The 27,879-nt window shown below is 19.1% G+C and overlaps 1 protein-coding gene across 1 annotated transcript in view; it reads right to left on the reverse strand.

Annotated features, from left to right (window-relative positions):
* Nep2 (M13 family metallopeptidase neprilysin 2) overlaps positions 1-12,635 on the reverse strand; it is a 28,920-nt gene extending 16,285 nt beyond the window's left edge. Inside the window, exon 1 of the mRNA XM_011496587.1 lies at positions 12,391-12,635. Within this exon, the coding sequence (XP_011494889.1) occupies positions 12,391-12,422 (32 nt within the window). The 5' untranslated portion in view covers positions 12,423-12,635. The remainder of the gene's footprint in view (positions 1-12,390) is intronic.
* Positions 12,636-27,879: the final 15,244 nt, after the last annotated feature.

Consider the following 27,879-nt stretch of genomic DNA (forward strand, 5'->3'; position numbering starts at 1 on the left):
ACAAATCTAAATGAATTTTTAATCAATTTAAATCATAGCTCATGCGAATTTTAAAATTAAGTAAAGTTTTAAGTTTGTCATTTTACTGAAATTTTTTTTAATAACTTTCAGCCAAATTATTATTAATGATAATATTTAATAATTTTTTTATGAATATAATTAATATGTTAATACAAAATTTTTAAAAATAAATATAAAACATTCAATTAATTTATTATTCAAACAACTAAATATATACAGAAAATCTCAAAAAATAAAAATTTATTATAACATTTATTTTATGTAAAACAGTCGAACGTTTGCTAATAAATACATATACATAAAAAAATATAGTATTGTAATAAAACAAGTAAGAATATTTGTAAATCAAATTGAATGTAAACATTTTTCATCAATATATACAAAAAGAAATATAGTATCCTGAATTGAAAAAAATTAAAATTTAAACGTTTGGCAAAATAATTTATTACAATATAGGAAGAAAACTATTGAATTAATTAAATAATAAAACCATATCATGTATAAATAAATATATATATATATATATATATATATATATATATATTATACATAATAGAAAATCTAAATAATCCTTATTATTATAATAGTTATTAGAAAAAATTAATTTAACAAAACAAATAAATTATTAGATGTATTATAAAGATAAAGACCAATTTTTATGTTGTGAATTTTAAAAATGAAGAAATTAAAAGAATTAATATAAATTGAGTTATGTATGAAAATTTAAAAATGTAATCAATGTTAAATTTGTTGATTCCTAGAAATTTATATATTACTTTTTCTATTTATAACTTATAATTACTATCTTACATTAAATTTCTATGCACAAATTAATTTATTTATATTATCACTCTAAATACAGCAGTTGCTTAATGTATATAATTTCATCATCATTGATTTTCTTTCTTTTATTTGAACTTTATTTCGTACTATCAAATAAAATAATTAAAAAATTTCATTTCACAAAAGAATAATTTCAATAATATTATGCTTTTATTATATAAGTAGTCAACTATACTTATGTATTAATAATATGCTATAATTTTATTAGAAAATTAATAATCATTTTTATATTTGGTGTTAATTTTACAATTATTAAAATAATAAAGAATCATATTTATCACTTATATTTATCTTAAATAAGCTCTTTTATTATTTTTTTGAATAGTGATGTATTAGACTAATTGAAAATAATAAATTATTTTAAATAAATATTTATTTAATTATTTAAAATGTATGTATCGAAATAAATTGTATATAATAAAATTAATTTCCGATATATATTAAAAATACAATAAATTTAATGAAAAATACTCTTTGACATATATATTAAAGCATTTTGCAATATAGTGTAATTTTTAATACCGGATTAACAGCGCCAAATTAAGAAGAAAGAGCTAAGGATAATATGCCAAAGAAGTATATTTCGGAAAAACGAAACGTGAAAAAAAAGTGATTTAAAAAATGGTATGGAATTCGAAAAAAGAACCAAAAAAATGAAGTACAGAGAAGAACACAGTTATCAGAAAAATGAACAAAAGCGAACAGATATTAATTATAAATGAGAAAATATGGCAATTCTATAAATGGATTTATTGAACTAAATTTAATTTCACGTATCAAAACAAATGAGATCTTCTGAGAGTTAAAAATAATCTGTAGTAAAATCAACAGGTACCATTGTTGCCATAGTTGATTGAGCTATATGAATAGCTGAAATTCTGGAAAATAACCGTTAAAACTACTGATGATCTGTGATCTTAGCGTTTATATTTATGTTCTTAATACGTTTCTTAGAAGGTGATGATATATTTCTTGTTTACGATACTCGAATTTTGATTTAATATTTAAAAATTCAATATGAAATAGTTAGTCGCACCTTTTTTCTTATAAGAAATTTATTAAAAAATGTTTTACTTAATATAGGGCAATTTCTTATCCTATCCTCGCCAATCCTCGTTGAGAATTGGTAGAAATAATATTATATACTGAAACCCTATATATGAAATATTTTTTATAAACAGATTCTTTTAACAAAAGTCAACAAAGATATGTTCTAAGTGATATATCTAGATAACAAAGTAATTACGAAAGCTAGATATTGAGGTGGATCAATCATGACTTGTATATAAAATATAACAGGTAATACAGTGAATTAGTTTACATTTCGAAAACTATGACTACAAATTAGTTTCGACTAGGATCACGTTTAACATTAAAAAACGATATAAAATTTAATTTCATTTAATATATAATGTAAAGGGAATTTATACACTGTATAATTAAAATCATAAAAAATGTGAAACACATATCAGTTTCAATATTTATGATTTAGTTTTCAAAAATATATAAATTATTTTTTTTATGCATTCGAATTTTTTCAAATGAGATTGTTACATTTGAAGATGAAAGTTTCTATTGAATAAGCTGTTATCGTAATATATATTAATAAAAGGTTAATCTCAAATGCAACATATTCCACTGTTTAATTATAAGGAATAAGTGATTAATTCTTTGAATCCTCTCTATCAAATAATTTACGAAATTAAAATATAAGATTCGCAATCGCTAGATTTTAAGACTTTATTTATTTAACAAGAATAATTCATTCTTCTTTTAGAATAAAATTAGAATCTTTATTTTTGTTAATTTTTATAAACCACAGTAAAAATAGAAACTTTGATTAATTTTTTATTTATATGACTAATTATATTATTAAATTAGATACAATAATTTTAATATTACTGTCTTTAAATATTCTATTAAATTTTAAAAATATATTGTGCTATAATACAAATAATGTTTATATATACATATATGTAATTTAAAAGTTTAAATAATTATTAATTTTAATTTATTAATTTCAACCAATTTTACATAGTTTCAAATAAATAATTTTAAAGAATTTGAAACAAATTATTTTAAAAAATGTAAAATAAATAAAATCATTTTATTAAATATATTTTGTATACGTTAGAACAATTGAAATTTTAAAGTATTATTAATTTAATATTTTTGATTTATTTTTTAATTCATGCGCATATCTGCTAATCTGATATTCATAAGTATTTCTCTCTATCTCTGTGAAACATTCTTTATATTTTAGACATTATTCTCTTCGTGACCGAGTACTGATTTGTTGATTTCACGTCCGGTTTAACAAAATGATAATTGGCTATCACTCAGTTGCATTATAGCGGAAATCGGTGATCGATTCGTAATATGGCGAATAACCTAATTTAATGACATTGATTCGAAATTATTGTATTTACGGAGTTCTATTAATGATAATCAGTATTTTATCAGTATTTAGTAATCAGTATTTAAATATTCTGCTTTTATACTGTTTACTCATAAACTTTGATAGCTTGGTTTTTTCTTGACATATTTTTTATATTTGTCAGTTAAATTTTTGAACATTTTCACATATTAATAAATCATTTAATGAAGCATAAAACATGTAACTTTATATATTTTTTAATTTACAAATTAAAAGTTACATATTCTTTAATTATATATTTACATACATAAATGCTCAGCCACATTAAAGTGTTTTATGTAATAACTGAACGTGAATGCCTCATTAAAAAAAACTCTATTTAACTAAAATTTTTTAAATTTATAAGTCAAATAAATTGTGTATTAATATAAATCTTTCTACATTTATAAACGATATGTTTATATAAAATAATCGTCTTCATAAAAAATTTCTTTTAATTACGTAGAAATTAACATCGCATAAAAGAACAAGTATAAATGTACAGATACGTTAATTGATACTGTATAATTATATTTTTTATTTTCTTATACAAAAGATATACTCTAATATAGATTTATTACTTAAATTATGATAGCCTTATGAAAGAAATGAATCAAACTTTTATTTAGTCACATTACTCGGATAACTTTCGAAATAACAGTACAGCTATAAAAAAATGAAACAATGTCATATATATCTTTGGATATTAATTAAATTTAAAAAAGTGATATACATAGAAGACAGAAGAAATATTTGTACAATGAAAAATTAATAATTTAACAAAGAGTATATATGGTATTTCTTTTTTATATCACAAATATGTTTATTAGTTTAAAATCAAGCAGGTTTTTATAACGTTTTGAGGTATGTGTAATCACAACGTGTAAACATTTTCAAAGAATGATATCCTTTTCTCTTGCGCAAGGTTATTACGTCTTTCTAGAAAGTATTATATAGTAGAAGCTGAAAAATACCCAAAGTAATATAAATACTATATAATTATAGAACATAGTAAATTATAAAATTTTTATTCTATATTCTAATGAAAATAATTGTCGATTATTAAAATTATTAATAATGATTTTTATAATATTAAATTTAATTTTAAAATCTTATAAAAGTTTTAAAAAATTACCTAAATTAATAAATCCCTATGATCCTTTTAAGTTTTTAATAAGACCAATAAAATAAACTACTAAAGATAATCAACCGCGGCAATTGTATTTTTGCTCTATCAATTTTACGGTAATTACCTTGTAGCTATTAAATTATTCATTATTTACTTGTAAAAATACTGTCTTCAAAAAACAATTCGATAAACAAATGCTGAAATATAAATACATTAATATTTCAATAGAAAAATTAATATTAATGTTTTGCTAGTGTAAAACCATATTCAATTTTTAATTATTAAAAATATTTAAATAAATATTCTATATTGTAATACTAATTCTTTATATGTTCGTAATGTATACAAGTATTATCTAAATATTAAAAAATATAATATATTATAAATATATAATATATTATAAATATATAATATATTATAAATATATATAATATTAAAAGAATTATAATATTATTTTATATATCTCTATATATTGCGAAATTCTAAGTAATATTTGCTACAAAAATTTTCCATTTATTTTGAAGATAAAGAGTATTAGGATATATTTAAATTAGAGATGAAAAGCAATACAATTAGCTCATTATAAAAACTAATATTATTATACAAAAAATTATACAAATATACTAAATAAAATAATATTTATATAAAAGAATATAATATCATAATTGTCTATTAATTGTAATTGAAAATATAATGGAATAAATAGTAAATAAGCAATCAATCGCTTTCTATTAAAAAAACGGCGAACTAATAATAATAATAACGATATTAATTAAAATAAAAAATATAACATATTCTTGAACATATTATGCAGAATACTTTCAAGAAGTATTTAAGAAAATATATTTGTAATTTTGTATTACCAATATAATAAATAAACTAAAAGAATTTCAAGTTACGGTTAGAGTATCGCAATGTTTAAAAACATAGAATATATTTTTATTGTTTTTATTTTCTTTTTTAGAAAATTATAGACAGAAGTCCTAAATTAAGCCTCATGAAATCTTATATAAATGTAATTGATAATTACGCAATCAAAAATCGTTGGTAATTAAGTTGCAAATATAATATGAAATAATAAATTTAATTTAGAATAATTTTTTATCAAATACGAACTAATATTATTTCTTTAAAAATTTATATTTATTATGTTAATAACAATAATTATTTTTCAATAATAATTTAACAATAATAATTTTATTTAATTTCGATATTCTATTACTAAAAGTATTTATGGATATTTATTAAATATTTTATTTAATAGCGTAATTATTGAGATATTCTTTTTATTTAATAAATCTAAATACATTGATAAAAAAATGTTAAGTATTCGATAAAATTGAATCCTTTTTTATTTGCACATTTTTCTTTAGGGTTTATGATCGTACATTAACCGACAAAAAATCCGTTACAATGCCGCTAGTATATACAGATCTACATAATTTTCCCTTTTATTCTTTGTGCTTTTACAATTTTTTGTGCTCCTCGTTCATCAGTTACTTCTTCTATACGATATATCACCGTTCCTTCCATGCACAACACTAAACGTACATGTCAGAGGTGTACATAATATACAAGTAACGGCAAATAACGGATCATATTTAAACCGTAAAAAAAATGAATCTAGAAGTAATAATGATTATAATAATAACGACGATTTCATTGGCTTGATTTATAATACTCCAGTGAATTTTATTAATGTGAACGAGATCTAATCCACATGTTTATTAATTCTTTTTTAAAATAATTGATATTTAAAGTCGAGAGCTTTTGAAAGGGATTTGTATTTTATTTAAAAACTCAAAATTTTTAAATAATTTTAGAGCCTACTGAAAATTTCAAAAACATAAAATATATTTAATTTTATTATTAATTGAAAATTAATAAATAATATTTTCATGAAAAAGAAAAATAATAATATTAAAATTTAAAATTTAGATAATCATACTCTCTACACATCATAGTTATCAATAATTTTCATACAGCGCATATAGTAGTTGAATATAATTCAAAATATCAAAATTTCAATTTACTCAAAGTCTATGTACTACTGTAAATATTTTCTATAGTTTATGCAAAATAAATATCGTATAGCACATCAGATATTTGTGAGTGACAAAGTTTCCTTTTTGGGCAATAACAAATATATAATTCATAAAATGTATACAAAGTACCATGTTAAATCTTGCATGAAGTATTTATTCTCATAATTTATTAATTGAAACAATTCATCAAATTATAAAGATTATATTAATAAGGAAGAAGAAATTTTAAGTTATAAAAATATTCGATAGAAGATTTAAATTAAAGATGTTATTTCTATTTAAAATTTATTTTTATTCTAAGATTAATATAGTTAATAATAATTTCTTAATAAAAAATTACATAAACTTTTAAAAAATTTTATTGTAAATAATTCAAATATACTAAAATATCATATTCGTCTAAAAGCAAAATAGAGCTGCTTTTTTAGAAACTTTTTAAATTTAGTAAATTCTTAAAATATTTTAAATTAGAACAAAACTATCTTTACTTAAGAATTTTTCATAATTTATAAATGATGAAATGAATACACAAAATTTATATTTTGTTCAATAGAAAAAAATGAATAATATAATATAATATTAAATATATTAACACATTTTTCATGTACCATTTGTACTAGCATACAAGTTATGAAATCATATTACTAGATTCATTGTTCTAAACTGTATTCTACAGAATATAATTTCTATTAAAATAATTTCATCAGACCTCGATTAAAATTTAAATTGAAACTACTAATTCAAACATAAATTCAAATTTGTTTAAAAAATACACATAAAAATTAATACAGATTTTTTTATAAATATCAGATGTAAATATATAGCTATATTATACATTTAGAAAATATATATTAATATCCAATTATTATATGTATATAATTATATTAATTTTATTATTTTATATTAAATATATACATATATACTGTATTTTAATATATCGCATTATCGTATAATAGTCAATAATAGTATTAATATAAAAAAATTTATAGTATTAAAATTTATATTTGAATATTCGTACGAAAATGAAAATTTAAAATGAAAAAATAAGAATAATATTTAAATTTTAGAACGTATGGTAATTCAAATGTTCATTATGGTAAAAAATATATAGTTTATTCTATTAGTGGTCAATTCTTGAGGTTTATTTTATTAGGCAAAAGAAAAAATCACCGGCCAATTAAATGTACTAACGTAATTTAGTGATGATTAAAAAACTTTAATTTTTTTAATAGTAAGTCAATTAATAAATATTTTAGATTTAAGTATAAAATAGTTATCTGATTTTAATGTATTCAATATGTATAGTACCGATAGCTTATGCATTCGTAATTAATTTAAAATAAAACATAAAAGTAAGTGATGTATTTTTAATCATTTTAGAAGAATTTATTTAGTATAAATACAATTATTTTACTGTAAAATTAATAAAGTTGTGAATGGCTTATAAATCGTGTATATGATCAAACTAACTATTTTAAATAATTGTACAATAATTGAAATGATGTAACGTTGAAAACAAATCTTACAACATTTTCTATTTGTGATAAATTTAAAATTGTACTTTATATATAAGCTACAATAAATCAATTTTGCAGTTCACTATATTTTTGAAATTTATAAAATAAATCATATTCTTTAATAACCATTTAAAATTCTTCGTGTTAATAAAAATATTTATATAGTTTTCATCCATCATAATTTAAATTGTTTGCTTCAATAATTTTTAATTATAACATTTTTGAAGAATACATAATATTTTTATTTTTTTTAATATTTATGTCGTAAAATAGAAGATAATAAATTTAAAAAATAAAAATGTATTACATGCAATGCATCAAAATTAAAATTATTTGAGTTTATTACAAAAGTAAAAATAAAGGTGCAATTCGTTAATGTAACGAATATAAGACATTTAATAGCACGAGGAGTCGTCTACATTTGAATAAATAGAACAGTGTTATAAAATTATCTATAATAAAAATGCATATCTAATTATACGGGAAATAATAAAATGATTAAGTAATTAATGCGTATTATTTTTGAGTTTGCTCGGTTAGTTTTGAAACAAAAATGCTTGAACAAAATATGTATGTGACTCAGTGCATGAATTAAATTGCATAAATTATTCTACAATTTGATTTTAATAATTTACTACTAATATTCGTTATAGAATAAATTAAAAATATATCTAAACTGAAATTATTTATGTAATTACTTATTAAACAGAACTATAATTTATTTTTTTCAATATATATTTTATGATTAAATTTTACTTAATATTTAAATAAATTTTACATATATGTAGAATGAAATTAGGACATTACCTAAATAATACAAAAATATATAAAGATATTTTCATTGATGTAATAGAATATATTAATTGTTAAAAATATATCTTAGATAATAAAAACTGCAATTTTTTATTAAAAATATAAATAATTATTTCGTAAAAGAAAATATTTTGAAATAATAAGTCAACTACTTAAAAAATATATAAATCAGTAGAATTGATAGTGTTAATGAGTTTTCTAATAAAGTATTATAAATAATTTGAATAGATGAATAGAAAAATACTTAGACATAATTATTTTACTTATATAAATTAACTTAGTATCTTTACACATAACGATTTCAATTATACAATTTTATATAAAAAAGTTATTTTTATTAATAAATTTAAATAAAATATATTCACTATATATTGGAACTAAATTTCTTTTATATAAAATAAGCAAATATTAAAATTAATATTAAAATAATAAATTGTTTTTAAAAAATTATATATTCATCGGACACGAAAGCGCATACATATGCGTCTATACACCAAAATAACTTAATTTTTTTAATAAAAACTGTACTGTTTCTGCAGATGGTATTTTATTAAAAGTCAATATCAAAATATTAATAGAAATGTTCAAAAATAAAACGAATTGTTTAATTTAATTATATCATTTTTCTAATTAAACGATAATTGAATGAGTTTCTATTTTATATGAAAATGTTAAGTTATGAAATCGTTACTTTAGGATAAAACAATTAATCGTAGCAATAATAGATCAATAATTTTGTATGCATCAAAACGAGCATAATACATAATATTAACTTATAAATTCACATAAATACCAGCACCATTTAAATTGCTAGAATCAGAAATTGAATTTAAATTATAGAATTGTAGATAATAATCATTATAAACTTGCATCTAGCATATCCAAATAATCTAGTATTTTCAATTATATATATGATCTTAAAATTATACAAAAAGTATTGAAAATTATTTAAAACCATTCTTACAAAATATTTGAGTATATCAATAAAACAAATTATGATTCATCCACAAGATTTATGTATCTACTAGTAAATTCCAGAATTAAATAATAATTATATGAATCCAACGATATAAAAACCACAATTATAGTAGGTTAATAAATTTTAAATACGAAAATTACGATGTCTGTGTAATTTGTTAAATAACAATGAATATACCATAATTTTAGAAAGTCATTATATATTTAGAATCATATAATTAATTAAATAAAAATTCGTATAATTAATATATTTTATCGAATAATTATTAATATTATTCACTAAAAATAAATAAAAATTGTCCAGCATCTTAAAATTACATTAATCGATAATACATATATTAATAATGTAAATTTATAATTCTTATATTTACATTTATAATTATTGTATATTAATATATAACTGTCAACTCCTACTGTTAGTGAGCTTTTTTACAAAGTATAATAACATTTAGCCCATGGTATATTTTATGGATTTATAATAGTCATAATATACTCTAATTTTAACTTTTTATTCTGTAATGATAATTATAGATTATACAATTATAAAAATCTAAAGCAAAGAAAATTAAATTTAAAATAATTAACGATTCTTACTTTCAAATATACTCTCATTTATATAAATATTTATATAAATAAAATCATAATATTTATATAAATACAGAAAAACAAATAATTTAAATTTAATACTTACATATATTAAATTTTTAATAAACTGTATATTATGTTTTCAATGCACAAAAAGAAAATAGATAAAATTGTATTAAAAATACAAAGATAAATAAAAGATACAATAAAATTCATTTAAATTATACTTTTTGGACTTAATACTTAATATATACAAGTATATATTTAATATATACTTGTATATATTAAACTAAATACAATGATTATTTATATTATTTAATTTAAAAATAAAAAGAATTTGATTTTATAAAACGTAATAATCTATTATAATAATAAATTTAAAAACTAACAAAATTAGATCGTATGTTAATACTTTAGTTTTTAATTATATGTTAAATCAAAATTTTGTATAATACTAGAAATAATAATTATTAAATAATGTATCCGTTTTTATAAATTAATTGAAATTTTAAATACAAGAATTTATATTTACTTATTTGAAAATTTGTAAACAATATTTGTACTACAACATTATTATTATTATATATTTTTATAATTATATTTTGACATCTTTGTCCAATTTGAAAAATAATTGTAATTGTAAATCAATATTTAAATGTGTAATGACATTCATATATTAAATTACCATCATTCAATTTTTACACAAAAATGAAGAAAATTCATTTGTATAAAAATATTATTTCGTAAAATAATATAATGATCGATATTTATTATCATAAACAAAAAACTTTTTAATTTCATCAACTACTATAAATTATGCTTTTAAAAAATTTGTAATTATGATGACTAAAATGTTATATTATTTTCGATATTAGTTTCCAAAAATATACAGTTATTTAATATTTCTATAATCATAAGATGAGAACACCTTATAAAATATTAATTGGCCAACTCTTAATTAAAAAATCATTTATTAAATTTTTTAATAAACATTCTCGACCATATAAAATTTATCAATAAAAAATCAAACTTTTTATATAAAAAATTTATACCTGTATTAAATAAAATAAGTAAAAAAGAATGTAATTAATAATTTAAAAATTATTTTTAAAGTAATATCTCGCAAAATTATTTTTTGTGAATATAAGTTTTTAAATCCAACACATTTTTAATTATAAATTTTTCTAAAAAATAACATCTCATTCAAAACATTTTATATTATATTTTATAAATATTTTCTTAACAATTAATAATATATATATATTCCATTTAGCCTATAGAATATTAAAGTAATGGTTAAAATTGTAATTATATTTGACTTTTAAATATTTAAATGATCTTTATCAAATATATATAAAAAGAATATATAAATTTAAAAATATGGTTATTTAACAATAACTATTATATATAAAGCTTTTACAAATATCTCGATATGTTTATAAAAACATTAGAAAAGTTGCAAATAAGAAAAATATGCTATTAATTATTTTTTGAAAAAACCAAAAAATTACTAAAAAATAGAAAACATACAATATTTAACAAATATTATAAGGACTATATGTTATATTTGTTACGGTTACTTTACAAGTTTGCATATATGCTTTTTTGTGTAAGAAATTTTACATATAATTGTTATGAATTTAGCTTTCGTTCAGTAAATTAATTTTAACGTATTTATTTGCACTGAAATAGTATACAATTATATCTTTTAATTTAATAAAAATTTATTGAAAATGCATTGCTATTTTCTGTTCTTGATGTACATAATATAATGAAATATATAATTTTATTATTACAATTGTATATAAAAATTTGTACTTTGTCATTCCATTCGATTAAAATTTTAAATAAATTTAAATATCTACTACCAATTGTTTTTGACTTAAATAATAAATTTCAATTAAAAAATTGTATTGCTTAAAACCGTATTATTCAATCTTTTTGAATATTGGAGAATTTAAAATAAGTAGTACACTTTTACTAATAAACAATAAAAAATAATATAATTTAAGAATAAAAATTGATTTAAAAGGTAATACTTACTTAATAACAGTCTGCTTCATACTTTTCGTCATTATTTTGTCAAGATATTGTAGAATTCGTATATTATACTATATTTTAAATTTCCCGTTAATACTCTTAAAAATCTATTCCCTAATTCATGGTACACTCAAATTTCATTAATATCGTAGAGCAGCTTTGGCGGGATTTTTGAAATTAATAAAAAAATTCTAATATATATAAATATTTAAAAATAAGCTAACGTTTGAGCATAAAGCTTGTTGACGTTTCGGAAAAAAGGCAAAGTAAACAGAACACTATAGGCAATTAGGAATTGAAGCAGAAAACAAAAAAAAATTGATCTTCATTCTGAACGAACCGATTGAACTGTTGCTGCCGGACTGAAGGAACATAAGTGTGCACCTTCTATTTAAAAGACCTCTCCCTCTTGATACCATGTCTTTTCTCGCTAGCGCTGCCTGTCATTCGTCTACATGCTCTCTGTCTCTCACTCTCACTCCCCCCCTCTCTCGCGCTCATATACATATGCGCGCGCAACAGGCACACAACCATACATAAACCCATATTAATTTTTTCAATACTTTACAGGATGCCTAGTTCTTTCTCACTCTCTTTTCCTACAGTAATTTTCTCTAAGGACCCATCATTTTTATATATAAATGCGTTTGAAGGGAAATTTAAAAATATCTAATAAAATGTACTTATTTTCAATTCTTCTAATAACAAACTTTATTGTTACTGAATAATTGTATTATTGAATGACTATTTATTATTATATAGTGAAAGTTTTCAAAAGAGATATACAAACTTTTAATTATTAATATTTACTAAAATCATATCGGTACAAAAAGTGTTAACTTCCTTAAATTCAAAAAAATTAATCAATGCATCATAATTTCATTGAATTACATATCAATAGTAAATTCTAGCAAAAATTGATTAGATATCTTGATTATTTTTATTTTTTAACAAATTCTTATAAGAATATAAACAAAACACGTAATTTCAATAAAATATACAAAACTCTTGATATTGTATTCTTTAAATTTTTATTAATCAATACAAAACTAATTTTTTAACTTAGAAATGAATTTATTTGAAGAAAATAAAATTTCAAATAATCCATGTGACAAATTTTATAGAAAAATCGATAAAACGTTATTAATAAGTTTTATAAATAGTATTTAATATAATTGCTAATATTAGGTAAAAATATTTTTCTTATACATTACTCGCTGTGCTGAATGAAAATATATTTTAACAGAAAATAAAGGTAACACGGAAAAAAACTGTATTTAATATTATTCATAAAAAAAGGAAATGGGTTCACCTATATATAAACATATAGCATATTTTTTGATTAGTTTGTGAGAGTCAACTTTTTTTCTTAAGCTTCATCTATTTGTATGCATCAGTTGCACCCTGATTTATACTTGTTATTATTTTCAAAAATTAATTTAAAAAAAAGTCTTTTACATTATAAACTAGAAAATAAATGATCTGAAAATTTTTATCCTTACAAAAACATTAGAATCTACCCTATCTAATTTTAAACAATGATGATGTTTTTTTAACTATATCAATAAGCGTTTAAGTACTTAAATAATAAGAAAATGTTTATTTATTACATTTATTAAATAAAATTTAAAATAAATAATTATGTCATTGTTATATGCATAAAACAAAAAGTTTTTAATGTCAGAAATATCAAAATTACTATTGCAAATATTTTAATTTTCAATAAATAAAATAAATCCATTAATAAATAGTAGTAAAATAGTTTAATTATTTAATTTCATCTTAACGTACATTGAATTGAAATTTAAGTTTATTAAAAGTTTTAAAAATAAATACAAATATTATTACTACTTTAAGCTTTAAATCAATCTAAATTATAATTAAATTATCATCGAAAATTAATTCAATCTTTAATTTTTTAGTTAATAATGTCTACTATCCGGAGGATGATCGATAATATCTTTGAAAGTCCGCGATAATCTTTTTCCTCTTTTATTACATTGTCTTTCTTTATATCAAATAATAAATATTGGCATATATTATGTACAGTCTTAATTTTTAATATACATACGTACATATATATATATTATAAATAAAAAATAAAATTTTTAATTATAAACATTTTTTTGTAAAACTAAAAAAGTTATTTAAAGATTATTATTATTTTGGACAAAATTATATTTTTAATAAAATATTTAGCAAAATATTATTGTTTATATAAATAAATCAGAAAAATTATGATTATTAATCAGTACAAATGGTCATATATTGATGCATTGCAAAATTATAATAATTGAAAATAATGTAGACAAAAAAAATCAATTACATTTATATTTATGTATTATTGAATTTGTTGTTCCAATTATTTGTTTAATATAGAAATATAATATATCATAAAATTATAAATACAATGTTTATATATTCATAACGTAGTAAAAAATATTTAAAATGTTTATTATTATTATATAATTAATAATTTAAATGTATGATTACCAAAGAATGACTGTATGTTTAATAATGTTCAATTATTACATTACATAATAATACTAATAATATACATGTCAGTCAATAGTATATAATTTGTTGAAATATTGACTATTAGTACATAGAAAAAATTAAAAATTGCTTCAAAAGAGTTCAAAGCGCAAATAAATTATGAGGTTAAATTAGAGTCTTATATCTCTTAGAAATAAAGGAATTTGATATTCTAATGCTTATAAGGTTTCCAACTTATATAATAATAAAGTATCGTTATTTATCATATCTGCAATTTTGTTCAAAATCACAAATGAAACTGTACATAATAAAATAAAATATTATTTTCCAACAAATAACATTTAAATTTTAAATAATAAAATGTAATTTTTTATCTAACTATTATTTTATATGTGTATGTTAAATATATATAATTTCTTAAATTATATAAATTTGTTGAATTAATAAAACTTAAACATATTATAATAAAAGAAATGAAATGCATATAATATTATCGTATAATTACCTGATTTAAATAAAGGAAAAGAAATAAAAATAATAGAATAAACAAATTAGGTTCTACTTTGGAAAAATATAAATCAATATATACCAAATTAAATTGGAAGTAAAAATTTTACATTAGTGACTTGTATCATTATGGACAAGATATAAAATTTGGTAAATTTTATTAAACTAATGAACCAGTAAAGTTGAGTATATAACTCACTGTATCAAATGCCTTATTTAAATATTTAACAAATCTTATAGAAATCATATATTCTATATTAGAAACGAATATATTAGACAAATAAACATTATTTGTTACATTATTTGAAGTATAATATAAAATAACTAGATTTACAAATATATTTTATTTTTCATTTCTTTTTATTTATTTAATATAAAACAACTATATAGATTTATTTAAAATAAGACTTATTTAAATATATGAATAAAAATAGAATTATAATAAAAGAATTTATATTCATAATTACATTTGCTATTAAAGTCTATATTAAAAATACTATAAAAAGATATTTAAAAAAATATTATTTTATATTTAATATATGAAATTGCAATGAAAATTACAAAAAGGATATAAAAAGATTATGTAACTTTAATAGTCTTAAAATAAATATATTTTAAATAAACTTATATTTTGAAAATTATTTTTTATTGTTGGAACTATAGTTTTAAAAAGAGAAAATTATATCAACAAATTTTCTACAACTAAAAACTTGATCATATTCTGTTTAATCTGGGAAAAAACTAAAATTTTATTAGATTTTCTTATGAAAATTGTAGTAAAGATAAAAATATTTAATTTCTTATTTGATTAATATCTGTTTTCAATAAAAAAAATATATGTACTCCAAGTATTTTTTTTAAATATTCAATTAAAAATTCTATTTGATTCATTATAATGCTATTTAAGTGCCTATATGAAAACATTTTATTTTATTTTATTTTCATCTACAATATCTGCACTTAAACATTATTTCTTAAATAATAAAAATATTTCCTTTTAATAAATTTTATGCAATATTTTATTGTAGATATTTTTATAGGAGACGTAAAGATGTTTGTTTTTTGACAAAGCACCTATTTATTATTTATAAATAATATTGCTTACTTTTCATTTTTCTTCATATTGACTTAACATATAAGTTAAAAAATTACTTTAAAATCAATTTCATCTCATTCTTTACTGCATTTGTGATTACTCCAAATTTAAAACTTGAAATATAATCGAAACTATAAATGTTCAGCTAATTTAAAGTTTAAAAGCTATATCCAATTTAAAATTATAAAACAAAATCTAAATTAAATCTATATCCAGTCTAATTCTGATCCAAACTCTAAAAAATTTAATGTATTATAAAATCGAAAAATTTATAACTAATCTGAAATATAAAGATTTATACTCAATTAAAAATCTAAGTAGATATTTAATCTTGAAATCTAAAAATATGAATTGAAAAATATAAATTTAATTTAAAATGATATTAAAAATATAATTTCGAAAACCATTTAAAATTAGTGTGCCTCCTGTTTTATGAACTTACATAAATTAAGAGCTCTGAAAAGATTTAATGTTAATTAATGAATATCAAATTAAAATATATAGGAATGTGAAAATTCGTCTTTTTAAATGATAAATATCAAATTATTTTAATTAAAAACTTTTAAGAGTCCAAAAGAAGTTATGAGTAATAAAATTATAATAGTGGCAAATAATTATCTATGTTTTATTCTAATTAATATATTAGATCCATACATAGGGATATTTCCATTGAATTGTGTCTTATATTGTAAAAGAGTAAAGAAATTTAATTTTTATATATCACTATCTTTTTAACGATTTGTGGATCTTTAAATTATAATATACTACTCATTACATTCTGTCTCAGTATATGTAGATCATCTTCTCATGTATGTGTTCAATATAATACAAAACCAATTCTTATAAATGGTGTTTCTTGAATAATAACCCACTATAGTCATTTATTTATACATAACACTTTTAACATTATTTTTTGTTCTCCTCTATAACATTAGGTTAGTAATTTTAACCACCCTATGTATATAATATTGGTGTTCTGTAAGCCAGATTTACTTACCCAATGATTCAATATTTTATCCGGATACATACCGCTGTATTTTACTGCTAGATCATTTCTATCGTTCTAGATCCTTTTTCATTATATACAAAAGAAATCCACTATGCATTTACATTTTAGATCAAGTCTGATGTGTGATATTTGTTCATAATAATGAAAAATTAGCATATATATCTTGCAATTATCACATACAGTATTATAAAATAGTATTCAGTAATTTTTATGTAAAAATGTTAATTTTTTTAGTTTACATTTCCTTTTAGTTATAACCTAATTTTCTGCTTAATTATATGCATGGATGTATTGTGCATGAATAGCTAATTCTTAGAAAACAAAGAAATAATTTTTTCGTTCAGGTGCGGAGAAACATATATGAATTTATTTTACATCTAAAATTAGAATATCTTATATTTTAATATCTTACATTCAGTCTCAAAAAATCATCGTGTTTCATTTTTGTTTTAATTTTCAGATTGATTATATTCAATTTTTTGGCTAATATTAGATTTCTGTGAAGTTAATACGTGTGCATATATGTATATTTTTACTATATAAATCAATTTTTAAATTATTAAATTGTAATTATCCGCAATTTCGATACGAAAAATATGAATAATAAATATCGATATTTAGAATCGATTATTTGATATTAATATATTGTGGTCTTATGAATTTTCTGTTATTTATATATAAAATCCAGTAATATATCTGGATTCAGCTCAGTCAGATAAAAGTTATACGGCAATGGCGTTCTCCTGGATTTCCGAGTCTCCACGCAAAAAGGAGCCTACGCCCTTGACAGGAAGTGAAAAAAGGGGGAGCGTTTCGATTCTCGCCGAAGTCGTAATAATAAAACGAGCAGAAATTTATAAAGACAACAAAAGTAAAAATGTTAATACAGTATTCATTATTTCAGGTAGAGGAACGTGGCTAAAATTTAGATACATGTTTTTCTGCATTTCTTTGCATATTTTTCAGTAAAATAATTAATTTTATAGTAAAATATATCTTTAGATAGAAATATTGAAAATAAAGAGAAAAAATTATAAAATTAAAAAATTATTGTTATATGAATAAAATAATGTAGTAATGCAACATAAACTAGAAAAAAAACCTTCGATAAAAAACCGACTAAAATTAGGAAGATGTACAACATTCTCAGAAAACAGTATAGTGTACAATATCTGAATGATGTAACCAACAATAAAAAGACATAAAGCACCTTCTTGAGGTACACAAATGACTATTAAAATTATACTATTCATTAGGTATATTTAAAAGAGAATAGATAACCAATTTTTGAACGTATAAATAAACATAGAAATAAATAAAAATTTTTTTAATAGAAAGTGAAGTTGCTATTAAAGTGTCAATAATTCTACTATAAATTATAATTTAACTGGTAAAAGATAAGAAATTGAATATGGTAAACATTACATCATTATAATAAAAAATTTTCATAACACCTTTTTTAGCGTATTAAAACAGATAAATTTTATGGCTATAAACATTATTTTCAGTTCCCATAGACCAATAATTATTATAAAAACGCTTATATTTTGTTGGAATAATGCTTTAATATCATTAGAAGTTAAATACCACTAGGATATAATCACTCACTACATTGAGAAAGATAAATCCTTTGTAAATATAATAAATTAATATTTTAGAGACTAAAATGAAATACGAAAACTTACTATGTAGACATAAAATATTTAGCTTTTTGTAATTTAAAATAATATTTCTTACGAAGTCAACATTTTAACGCCTTTTTTTAAAACTAACTCTTCAAAATATGTACCAATGACATTCTAAAAAATAAACTAAAAATGTTCAGATTTATTTTACGTATAAAAAATATCTAATAATTTATATCATACTTATTGAATACTGTAATTTTATAAATGTTTTTAATTCTAACATAACATTTGTTTATATTTGTTGTTTTATCTTAATTTAATATTGTTTAAATAAAACAATAACCTTAAATAACGTCATATGACATTTAAATTATTTTATTTTATCTATTTAAAATCATTCCTTTCAAATAGTAACTGTATGAATAAACTAAATAAGAAATGATACACTCTAAATACATGTTTTTAATCTTAATTATCTCTAAAAAAAAGTTATTAATAGAATTCTTTATAATTGCTAGATATAATTTAAATGTCATATACTTCTTAAAATTAAAATTAAATTAATGATTAAAAACGGATCTTACTAGCTCTAAATCATTCAGAATAAGAAATTTAGAAATTAAAAAAGAAGTTTAAAAAGCTAATTCATTACATCTACCACTAAGAAGTAATATTACACAAGAAATATTTCCACTGATAAATTAATAACTATAAATATCAGCCAGTACAAATTTCTATTAAATAAAAATAATTGTAATTTTCTGTGTAATTGTCTATCTTTGCTATAATTTCATAATTACATTTTATAGAATTAATGTCTTAGGTTCATCATTTATTATTTACAGAATTTTTATCGCTGGATATTCTTTTAGACGATTATTTAATTTTGTATAAATTATGTTTCTATAATTTAAAAGCAGTATATATAATTTTTTTAAATTATTTTTTTTATGTCGATTTCTATTCTAATTGAAATTAACTTTAATTACTGTCAGAGAATTTTCATTATGATAAATTCATTATTATGAGATAGAAATAATATTAAATATATTTAATGAAATAATTGCAATGCAATATTTATGTGTTTATATAATATTTTTAGATTTATTTTTATTATACTTTTAAATTTATTTGTTTTTTTTTAAACATAGCTAGTATTTTATTTTAATAAAATAAATTTTATTAATTAAATGTGTAAAAAAGATTAATATATTTTAAATTTCAAATATTATTATAATTAAAAACTTATCCTATTTAATCTTTTTTAATCATTTAAATTTAGTTATTTTATATTTATACTACTGATAAAATTTATAATATTTTGCATGTCGAAATTTTAGGAAAGAATTATAACATTTAATTATCTAATTTTAATATATAATATATTATTCTTTATTACAGTTAATTTAATATTCATAATAATAATACTATTAATACAATATATTAATAATAATTAATATTAATATAAATAATATACTAGTTAATAATGCTGTCGAATTTATGTTAGATCTTAATTTAAAAAAATGTATAAATTTGCATAGTAGAAATTATTTTATAGTTTCTCAAGATATTTAAAAAAATAGTTGCAAAATATTTTAACTAAATGTTATAAAAGTATTCTATCAATATGCTTATATTTGTTATCTTATAATATAAAAATTACATTTGTATATTATATACATATATTTATATATATATATATATATTAATAATTTCTATATTTTGTATATTCAATTAATCTTTACACACATGCGTGCGCGTGCGCGCACATATATATTTATACTCTTAAAAATGAAGTTTTTGTGCTCAATTAATTATTCCTAATATACAGACAAATAATAATTACATACTATAAAAGATTTTACAAATATGTAATCAGAATAATTCGAACATTAATAATTTTAATAAATGTATATTATTACAGATGTAATGAAATTACAGTTCATAATATTATATACCAAGTTCTTTTCTGAATTGTCTCTATAATATATTAATAAACATATTCATACTCGTTTTAATAAATAACTATAAATTATTCCTTAAAAGATCTTAATAAAATGTAAACTACAAATACTATTTAAAATTTTAAAACATTAAAGCTTATATAAATAAGTTATATAATAATTTTATAAATAGTTTATTATTGTAAAGTTCACTCTCTTTCATTTTTAAAACATCCTAACAATGAATCTCACTCAATTCCAACCTTTGAGACTCAAAATTTATTAATTCAATTCATGGTTGTAATTGTTTTGTAATTACCCATCTTTAAAACACATAAATAAATAATACAAATAAAAACATACATACATTTTCAATAAAATTTTAGCTATTTTGTTATTTATATATTAAGCTTTCAGTCACTTTTTTTTATTGTACAAAGAGAAGTTTTTTTATGGTTTATATATTCTCATAAATTACATTAACAAAATTAATTTAGATGAAAAAGTTAATATGCTGAAAAAATTTTAAGCATTTTTATTTTATTATATTAAATAAAATCGACCCTTCTTTATTTACAAAATATATTCCAATAAATAATAACACAGTAATTAATAGAAAATTTTTCATGGCATGATATTAAAAATTAATAAACAAATAAAATTATATAATTAAAATATTATGGTTAATGCAAAAATAACTTTTAATAATATTTTGAAGGTATTTTTTAAATTTTACATTTATTATAGGTGAACAATAATCATAATTTTATTAATAACAAAATTACACTTTTAAATAATATTCTTATAAATTCTTTGGTTAACAAAAAAAGATATTCTATATATTTAGTTATCATAAAAAGTATCATTGAGTATATTGTACACTTGTTCATGGATTCGAGTTAAAAAGAAGTCAAGGATAGGGGGGAGTAACGGCATATATACGTGATTGCAAAAAATAAGCACGTTAACATTCAGAAAGGTAAATTTATTTTTTCTTCGGATTGAGGGAGGTAATTTTGTTTGATAATAGGCATTATTGAGGAAATTTTCTGTAAGCAAATTTCAAACAATATTAATATTATGAATTTTAGCTTAAAGCTCTATTTAAGTTTAAACAATTCAATATTTATTGAAGGGAGAATATTCATTGTCATACTTTTAATAAAATTAAGTGTGATAATAAAAATATTTGTTGAAATATAGTTACTCTATAACAAAACAAAATTAAAGTTAATTTTAAATCCTAAAATTTATCTCTAAATTATTATAGTAGTTTTATTTTAATTGCCATTTTATAGCTACTTATACTATTTTAATTTATGAAGAAATTTAAGTATAAGAAAAATGAAGAGAATATGAGAATTAAATTACACGATTGAAGAATTTTTTAGTTCCTAATATATTATGAAACTAATTAAATTATGAAAATTTATACAAGAAAACGATGTATTACAAAGTAATATATAAAAAATTAATAGCAAACTGAACGTGTAGAAAATGAAATTTAGTTTGATTTCAAATATACAATAATGATTGTTTTTTTTTAATTAATATAACTTTTGACATGTATTTATTTTCTAAAGGTAATTTACTCCATTATGTAAAAATCTGTTAAAAATTATTTCATTTTTAACGTTATTCTTCATTGAACAATACAAATATTGTACATTCAAGCAATTTTATTACTTATTAGTTTAGAATATAGCCGAAATAAAATAATATTACATTAAGTAATTAATAATATATTGTAGTTTGTATATTAATAATTATAAAATGTAAAGAAAAAAAAATGTTTTGCAAATGCATAGTTTGATTATTAAGTATTTGTTGATCATAGGTTTAAGTTTAAAAAAATTGATATATATTATATGTATATATACTGTATACATTTTTTATCGACAATGACTTTATAATTAAATTATTATATTGACATTATCAACAATTATAATATCATAATTCTAATCAAATTATTATTTGCACACAGATATAAACTTAAAATATTAACATTTTAAAATTTGTTCCATTATATTTATAATTTATAAAATAATTACTTTTTAACTATTTATATATTAAATATGATTGTAAACTGTACACATTAATTCACAATATAATTTCAGTTTATTTATATGTATATATATATATATATATATATATATATATAGATAAAAATGTATAATTTATATAATATATTACAAAACTTGTAATCATATTAAATATATCAAAGCTTTACAAAAAATCAGTATTTAAAGAGAAATTAATAAAAGTGTTTAAAAACTTTCTAAAGTATACTATCACCGCAAAATATACCAAAAAACAGGCCGTAGATATGTACTAAACTCAAGTGAAAGCGGTTTCAAGACAATTTAATTTTACTTTAAATTCCTGAAATTTCAATTTTAAGAGTTTAAAAATTTAAAATTTAAAATTTTTAATTTCAATTTGAAAAATTAAAAAATTCAATTTAAAAAATTTGAAGCGACATTATTTTTAACCAAAGCAATATATTTTATCATAAGTGTTATACGATTTGATATCTGAATATATAAACATGTACTAATTCTTTACAACAAAATAATTTGTTATTAGTATTTAGAAAAAAGTTTTTATTTAAAAGCAATGATATGCATAATATGTATTTTATACAAATATAATATTATTGCACTTTGACAAATATGGCTATGTAAATTTTATAAATAAATTATAGCTACTATAGCAACAATGATAGAAATACTAATGATATAAATGTAGTGATAATATTAATTTTATTTTACTTAATTTTAATACACATCCTCCAATCGATTTTATATATTAGTTTATCGCCAAATACTTACTTTATATGAGTTTACTAAAATATTTTATTACAATAAGTTTTTTATCATAATAATAAATAATATTTATAATTTATTTATATGTAAAGGATTATCACAATTTTAAAAAAGTAATTTCGTATATTTATAAAGTATAACATCTTAAAATTATGTTTTCAATTAATGACAATTATTAATCTAGCACTCATATTTCATGTAAAAGTTTTCCGCGATTGTGTAACAAACTTAGTATGTAAGAATTTTTAAATAAATTAGCAAATGTAGAACAGTATAAATTTTTCTTTTTAAATTTGATCAACAAGAAATCATGGGATCAATTAAAATTAAAAATTTTAAGCAAAATCTAATAGAAAATTTGTATGTATAATATGTAAAATAATATATATAAATATGTATAATAATAAATGTTTAATATTTTTACTTATTTATTACCATATTAACAAAATAATTTTATATATAGTTAAATATATCTTCTAAATTTTATTAAAAAATTAAATGTATTGAAAATTTTGTTATTGTAAATAAAAAAAGATGTATAAAGTGAGTAAATATAAAAAAAGTCAATTAAGATAAAGAGTAAAATAATTAAATTGTAAATCTTCAAAATTTATAGACTGAGATGATATGTGAATAATCACAAATTGCTTCACGATTTGGCATTGCTAGTTTAAAAAATTTTAATATGAATACCATATCTATTATTTGTTAAGCTTTTCATTCATTTATAAAATTTAAAAATAACAAATGAAAGTTGATTATTATTTTCTGAGATATAACAAATTTTTATGTAATTATAAAATGTTTAAAAAATAAGTAGCAAAATGATAAACATATTCAAAAATTAAACTTGAAAAATTTGTGGTAATTGAAAACAAAGAATATGATTAATAACAAAAATGCTCTCTACAAAAGATACATGCAAAAATAAAAACATGTCCTTATTACTTTTAATAATAATAATGAATTATCCAGTGTATTTTTTTCATCTTCAAGGGCTTATAGTTGAATAAATATGCAGATAAGGCAAACATAATTGTAACTTATGAAAAATAATAAGGATTTTATAATCTGACAAATTAAGAAAAATAGAATAAAAAGACACCTCAGCCAATAACAATTATCAATAGTATGTATAACCCCAAATATAATAGTTTAATGGTCACTTGCATTTTGTTCAATCTACTAAAGAAATATGGTGAAACGTGTGATATCATAAAAATATAATTATTTTAATAACTATGAAGTTTTATCTCTTTCATTGAATAATAAATATTATTATATCAAAATTTATAATAAATGGATTATTTTGTATTCCTCACCTTTCTCTTATTGAATGGGCTATCATCAATATTCTCTTCTGAAGAATAAATATATCGTCTTGAACATAATATAAACTAGATATATCTTTCTATACTTTCTAGAGAAATATCAGAAATGCCAATGACCGAGAAATAAACTAACCATTACAGAAGCAAGAATGCCGTTATACGGATATTGAAACCCTGCAAAAATATTCTTAATTGTTACAAATTAATAAAAAATTACTACACTTACTGCAGTTAATCAACTCTTATATACATATATATCAAGAAAATGGAAAGATTAATAATAACAGAAGGTAATTAATTAATTAATTAATAATTGACCTAAACAAGGTAATGCCCTTGAATTCAAGTTTACTGAAATTATTCAATGATGAAAAAACTATTAATGAAATGCAGCATATGAAAGATGCGTGATTATCTGCAATAATCGTTTAGTAATTAGAAAGTTCTTTAATCCATCAGTAATTAGAAGTTCTAACCGGTTTCCTTGCGGAACGATAATTTGATCAATGGATATAAAAAACAAGGCATCATCCAAATAATAAGTATTCTTTTTGTATCTGACACGTTTTATCCTAATGAGTCTTGTGTATATACAGCAAATTTAAAAAACATAAAGAAAAGTGCACCTAAAAGAGATGTTGAAACTCGCTAAGTTGAGTATAAGTAAATCTTATGGTTGTTGATTATTTTACAAATTATTAAAGAGAAAATTGATTATAATCTACTTTCTATATTATTATATAAATCTTCATATTAGAAAGAAATATAAGATAAATATATTATAAATGTTTATTTGATTAGTAACCTAAAATCTATACAAAAATTTAATATAAATGCATTTATAAATCGATAAAGTAGAGTCAAAAACTTAAATTATTACAAAGCACATACGTATAGTTTAAGTTAATTTATTTTCTAAAAAATTTTTAAAATGTCATAAAAATATAAAAGCAAATTATTCAAGTAAATATTCATAAATTTAAATATAAAATCAAATGTTAAAATAATTTATTTTATTACTAATTCAATATATTTTTATAATTATAAATTTATCGAAATGATATTAAATAAAATAAAATTTATTTTTAAAATATATGAAGATCCATTAATGATTAAAGATTAATTATAGTCCATTAAAATATTTAATATCATATAACATATTAATTTTAATACCTAAATTTTTTTAATGCGTAAAAATGTGAAATTGCTTATAATAATAAATATTATTAAATTATCCAAAATTAGTTAAAGATTTTATTTTTATTGTATTTATGAAAAATATTATAAAATTAAAAAATGATTTACTCTATACAAACCATGTACAGAACTTTTATTAACATTGTTATAATAAGCAAATTAAATATTTTTTTATTAATTTTTATTTAAATATTAAGTAGGAATTAAAATTTGAAAAAGTAAATAAAAAATATGAAAATTCCATTAAAAAATGCAAAAACTCAGCTTATATTTGACAAGAATATAGATAATAAATAGATGATAGGCAGAAACAATTAACTGAAAAATGCTGACTTATTTATACTTTGTTGAGATGTGCTGTGTTGGCGCAGTTGTGTCGAGTATTTATTATTACTAAATAAGTCACGTGAAGGTCTGTATTGTTAGTAAAATAACGTATATGCCACATGAGGAAGCCGGAGCATTTTATATACAGATTTTATGCTTAAGCAGGCGCGCAACTTGGGCTTGTTATCATATGGTGTAATTTAAACATAACGTATATGTTACGAATTTACAGATTTCAAAAAGTCACGGCTAAATCTAATTTGTTCAACGCACAAATTGACCTTTACAAGTATATTTCCCGTTCAAGTTTAATGTTGGTATTTTGTAAGTTAGTTAACACGTACATATAGGCACTTTTAAAAAATTTTGATGCTCATCATATTGACAACTACGAGGATAATATTCACATGTTTTCCTTGCCCGTTATGTAATTCAGCCATTAATATATATATGTATATATATATATATATTGATTACAATGATGACAATCCATTAGCATTCTCAAAAAATCGTAAGGTTAATAAACACATTTATGCATAAATTCTCGATTTAATAACTTTAAGTTCTTTTTATTAATTGCGAATAATTCTTAAATTTAAAACTCAAAAATCAGTCATAATAAAATTTTATCTTTAATTCCTATTTACTATTCAATATACCGATTATTTGTATTAATATGCATTTTAATATACCTAGTATGTATAAGTAATATGCAACATATATTAAATTTTAAAAATAATATTTTGAATAAATCTTTATGACTTTGATTCTTATAAAATATTCTTATTAATAAATTATTAGTATTAATAATTATTTTATTAATAATAAATATTAATAAAAATTTTATTTACACAAATTATTACCGTTTATAATTTATAACAATTTTATAATATAGACTGCAAAATTATTTCAAAATAGCAGATCTAATCCAAACAAATATAATACTCAAATAGAATTCTTGTTATGTAATATTTTATATTATTTTTTAATGTAAATCATAATGAAAAGGTATTATTGCTATTAAAAAAATTTTTAATTTAAAAACAACACAAGATAATTAATAATTAAATGTTTTTTTAAATCTTACATGACTTACATAGTTAAATATTTATATATTAGGTTCATTAATGTAA

This window comes from Ceratosolen solmsi, unplaced genomic scaffold, assembly GCF_000503995.2.
Source record: "Ceratosolen solmsi marchali unplaced genomic scaffold, CerSol_1.0 scaffold29, whole genome shotgun sequence".
Taxonomy (NCBI): Eukaryota; Metazoa; Arthropoda; class Insecta; order Hymenoptera; family Agaonidae; genus Ceratosolen; species Ceratosolen solmsi.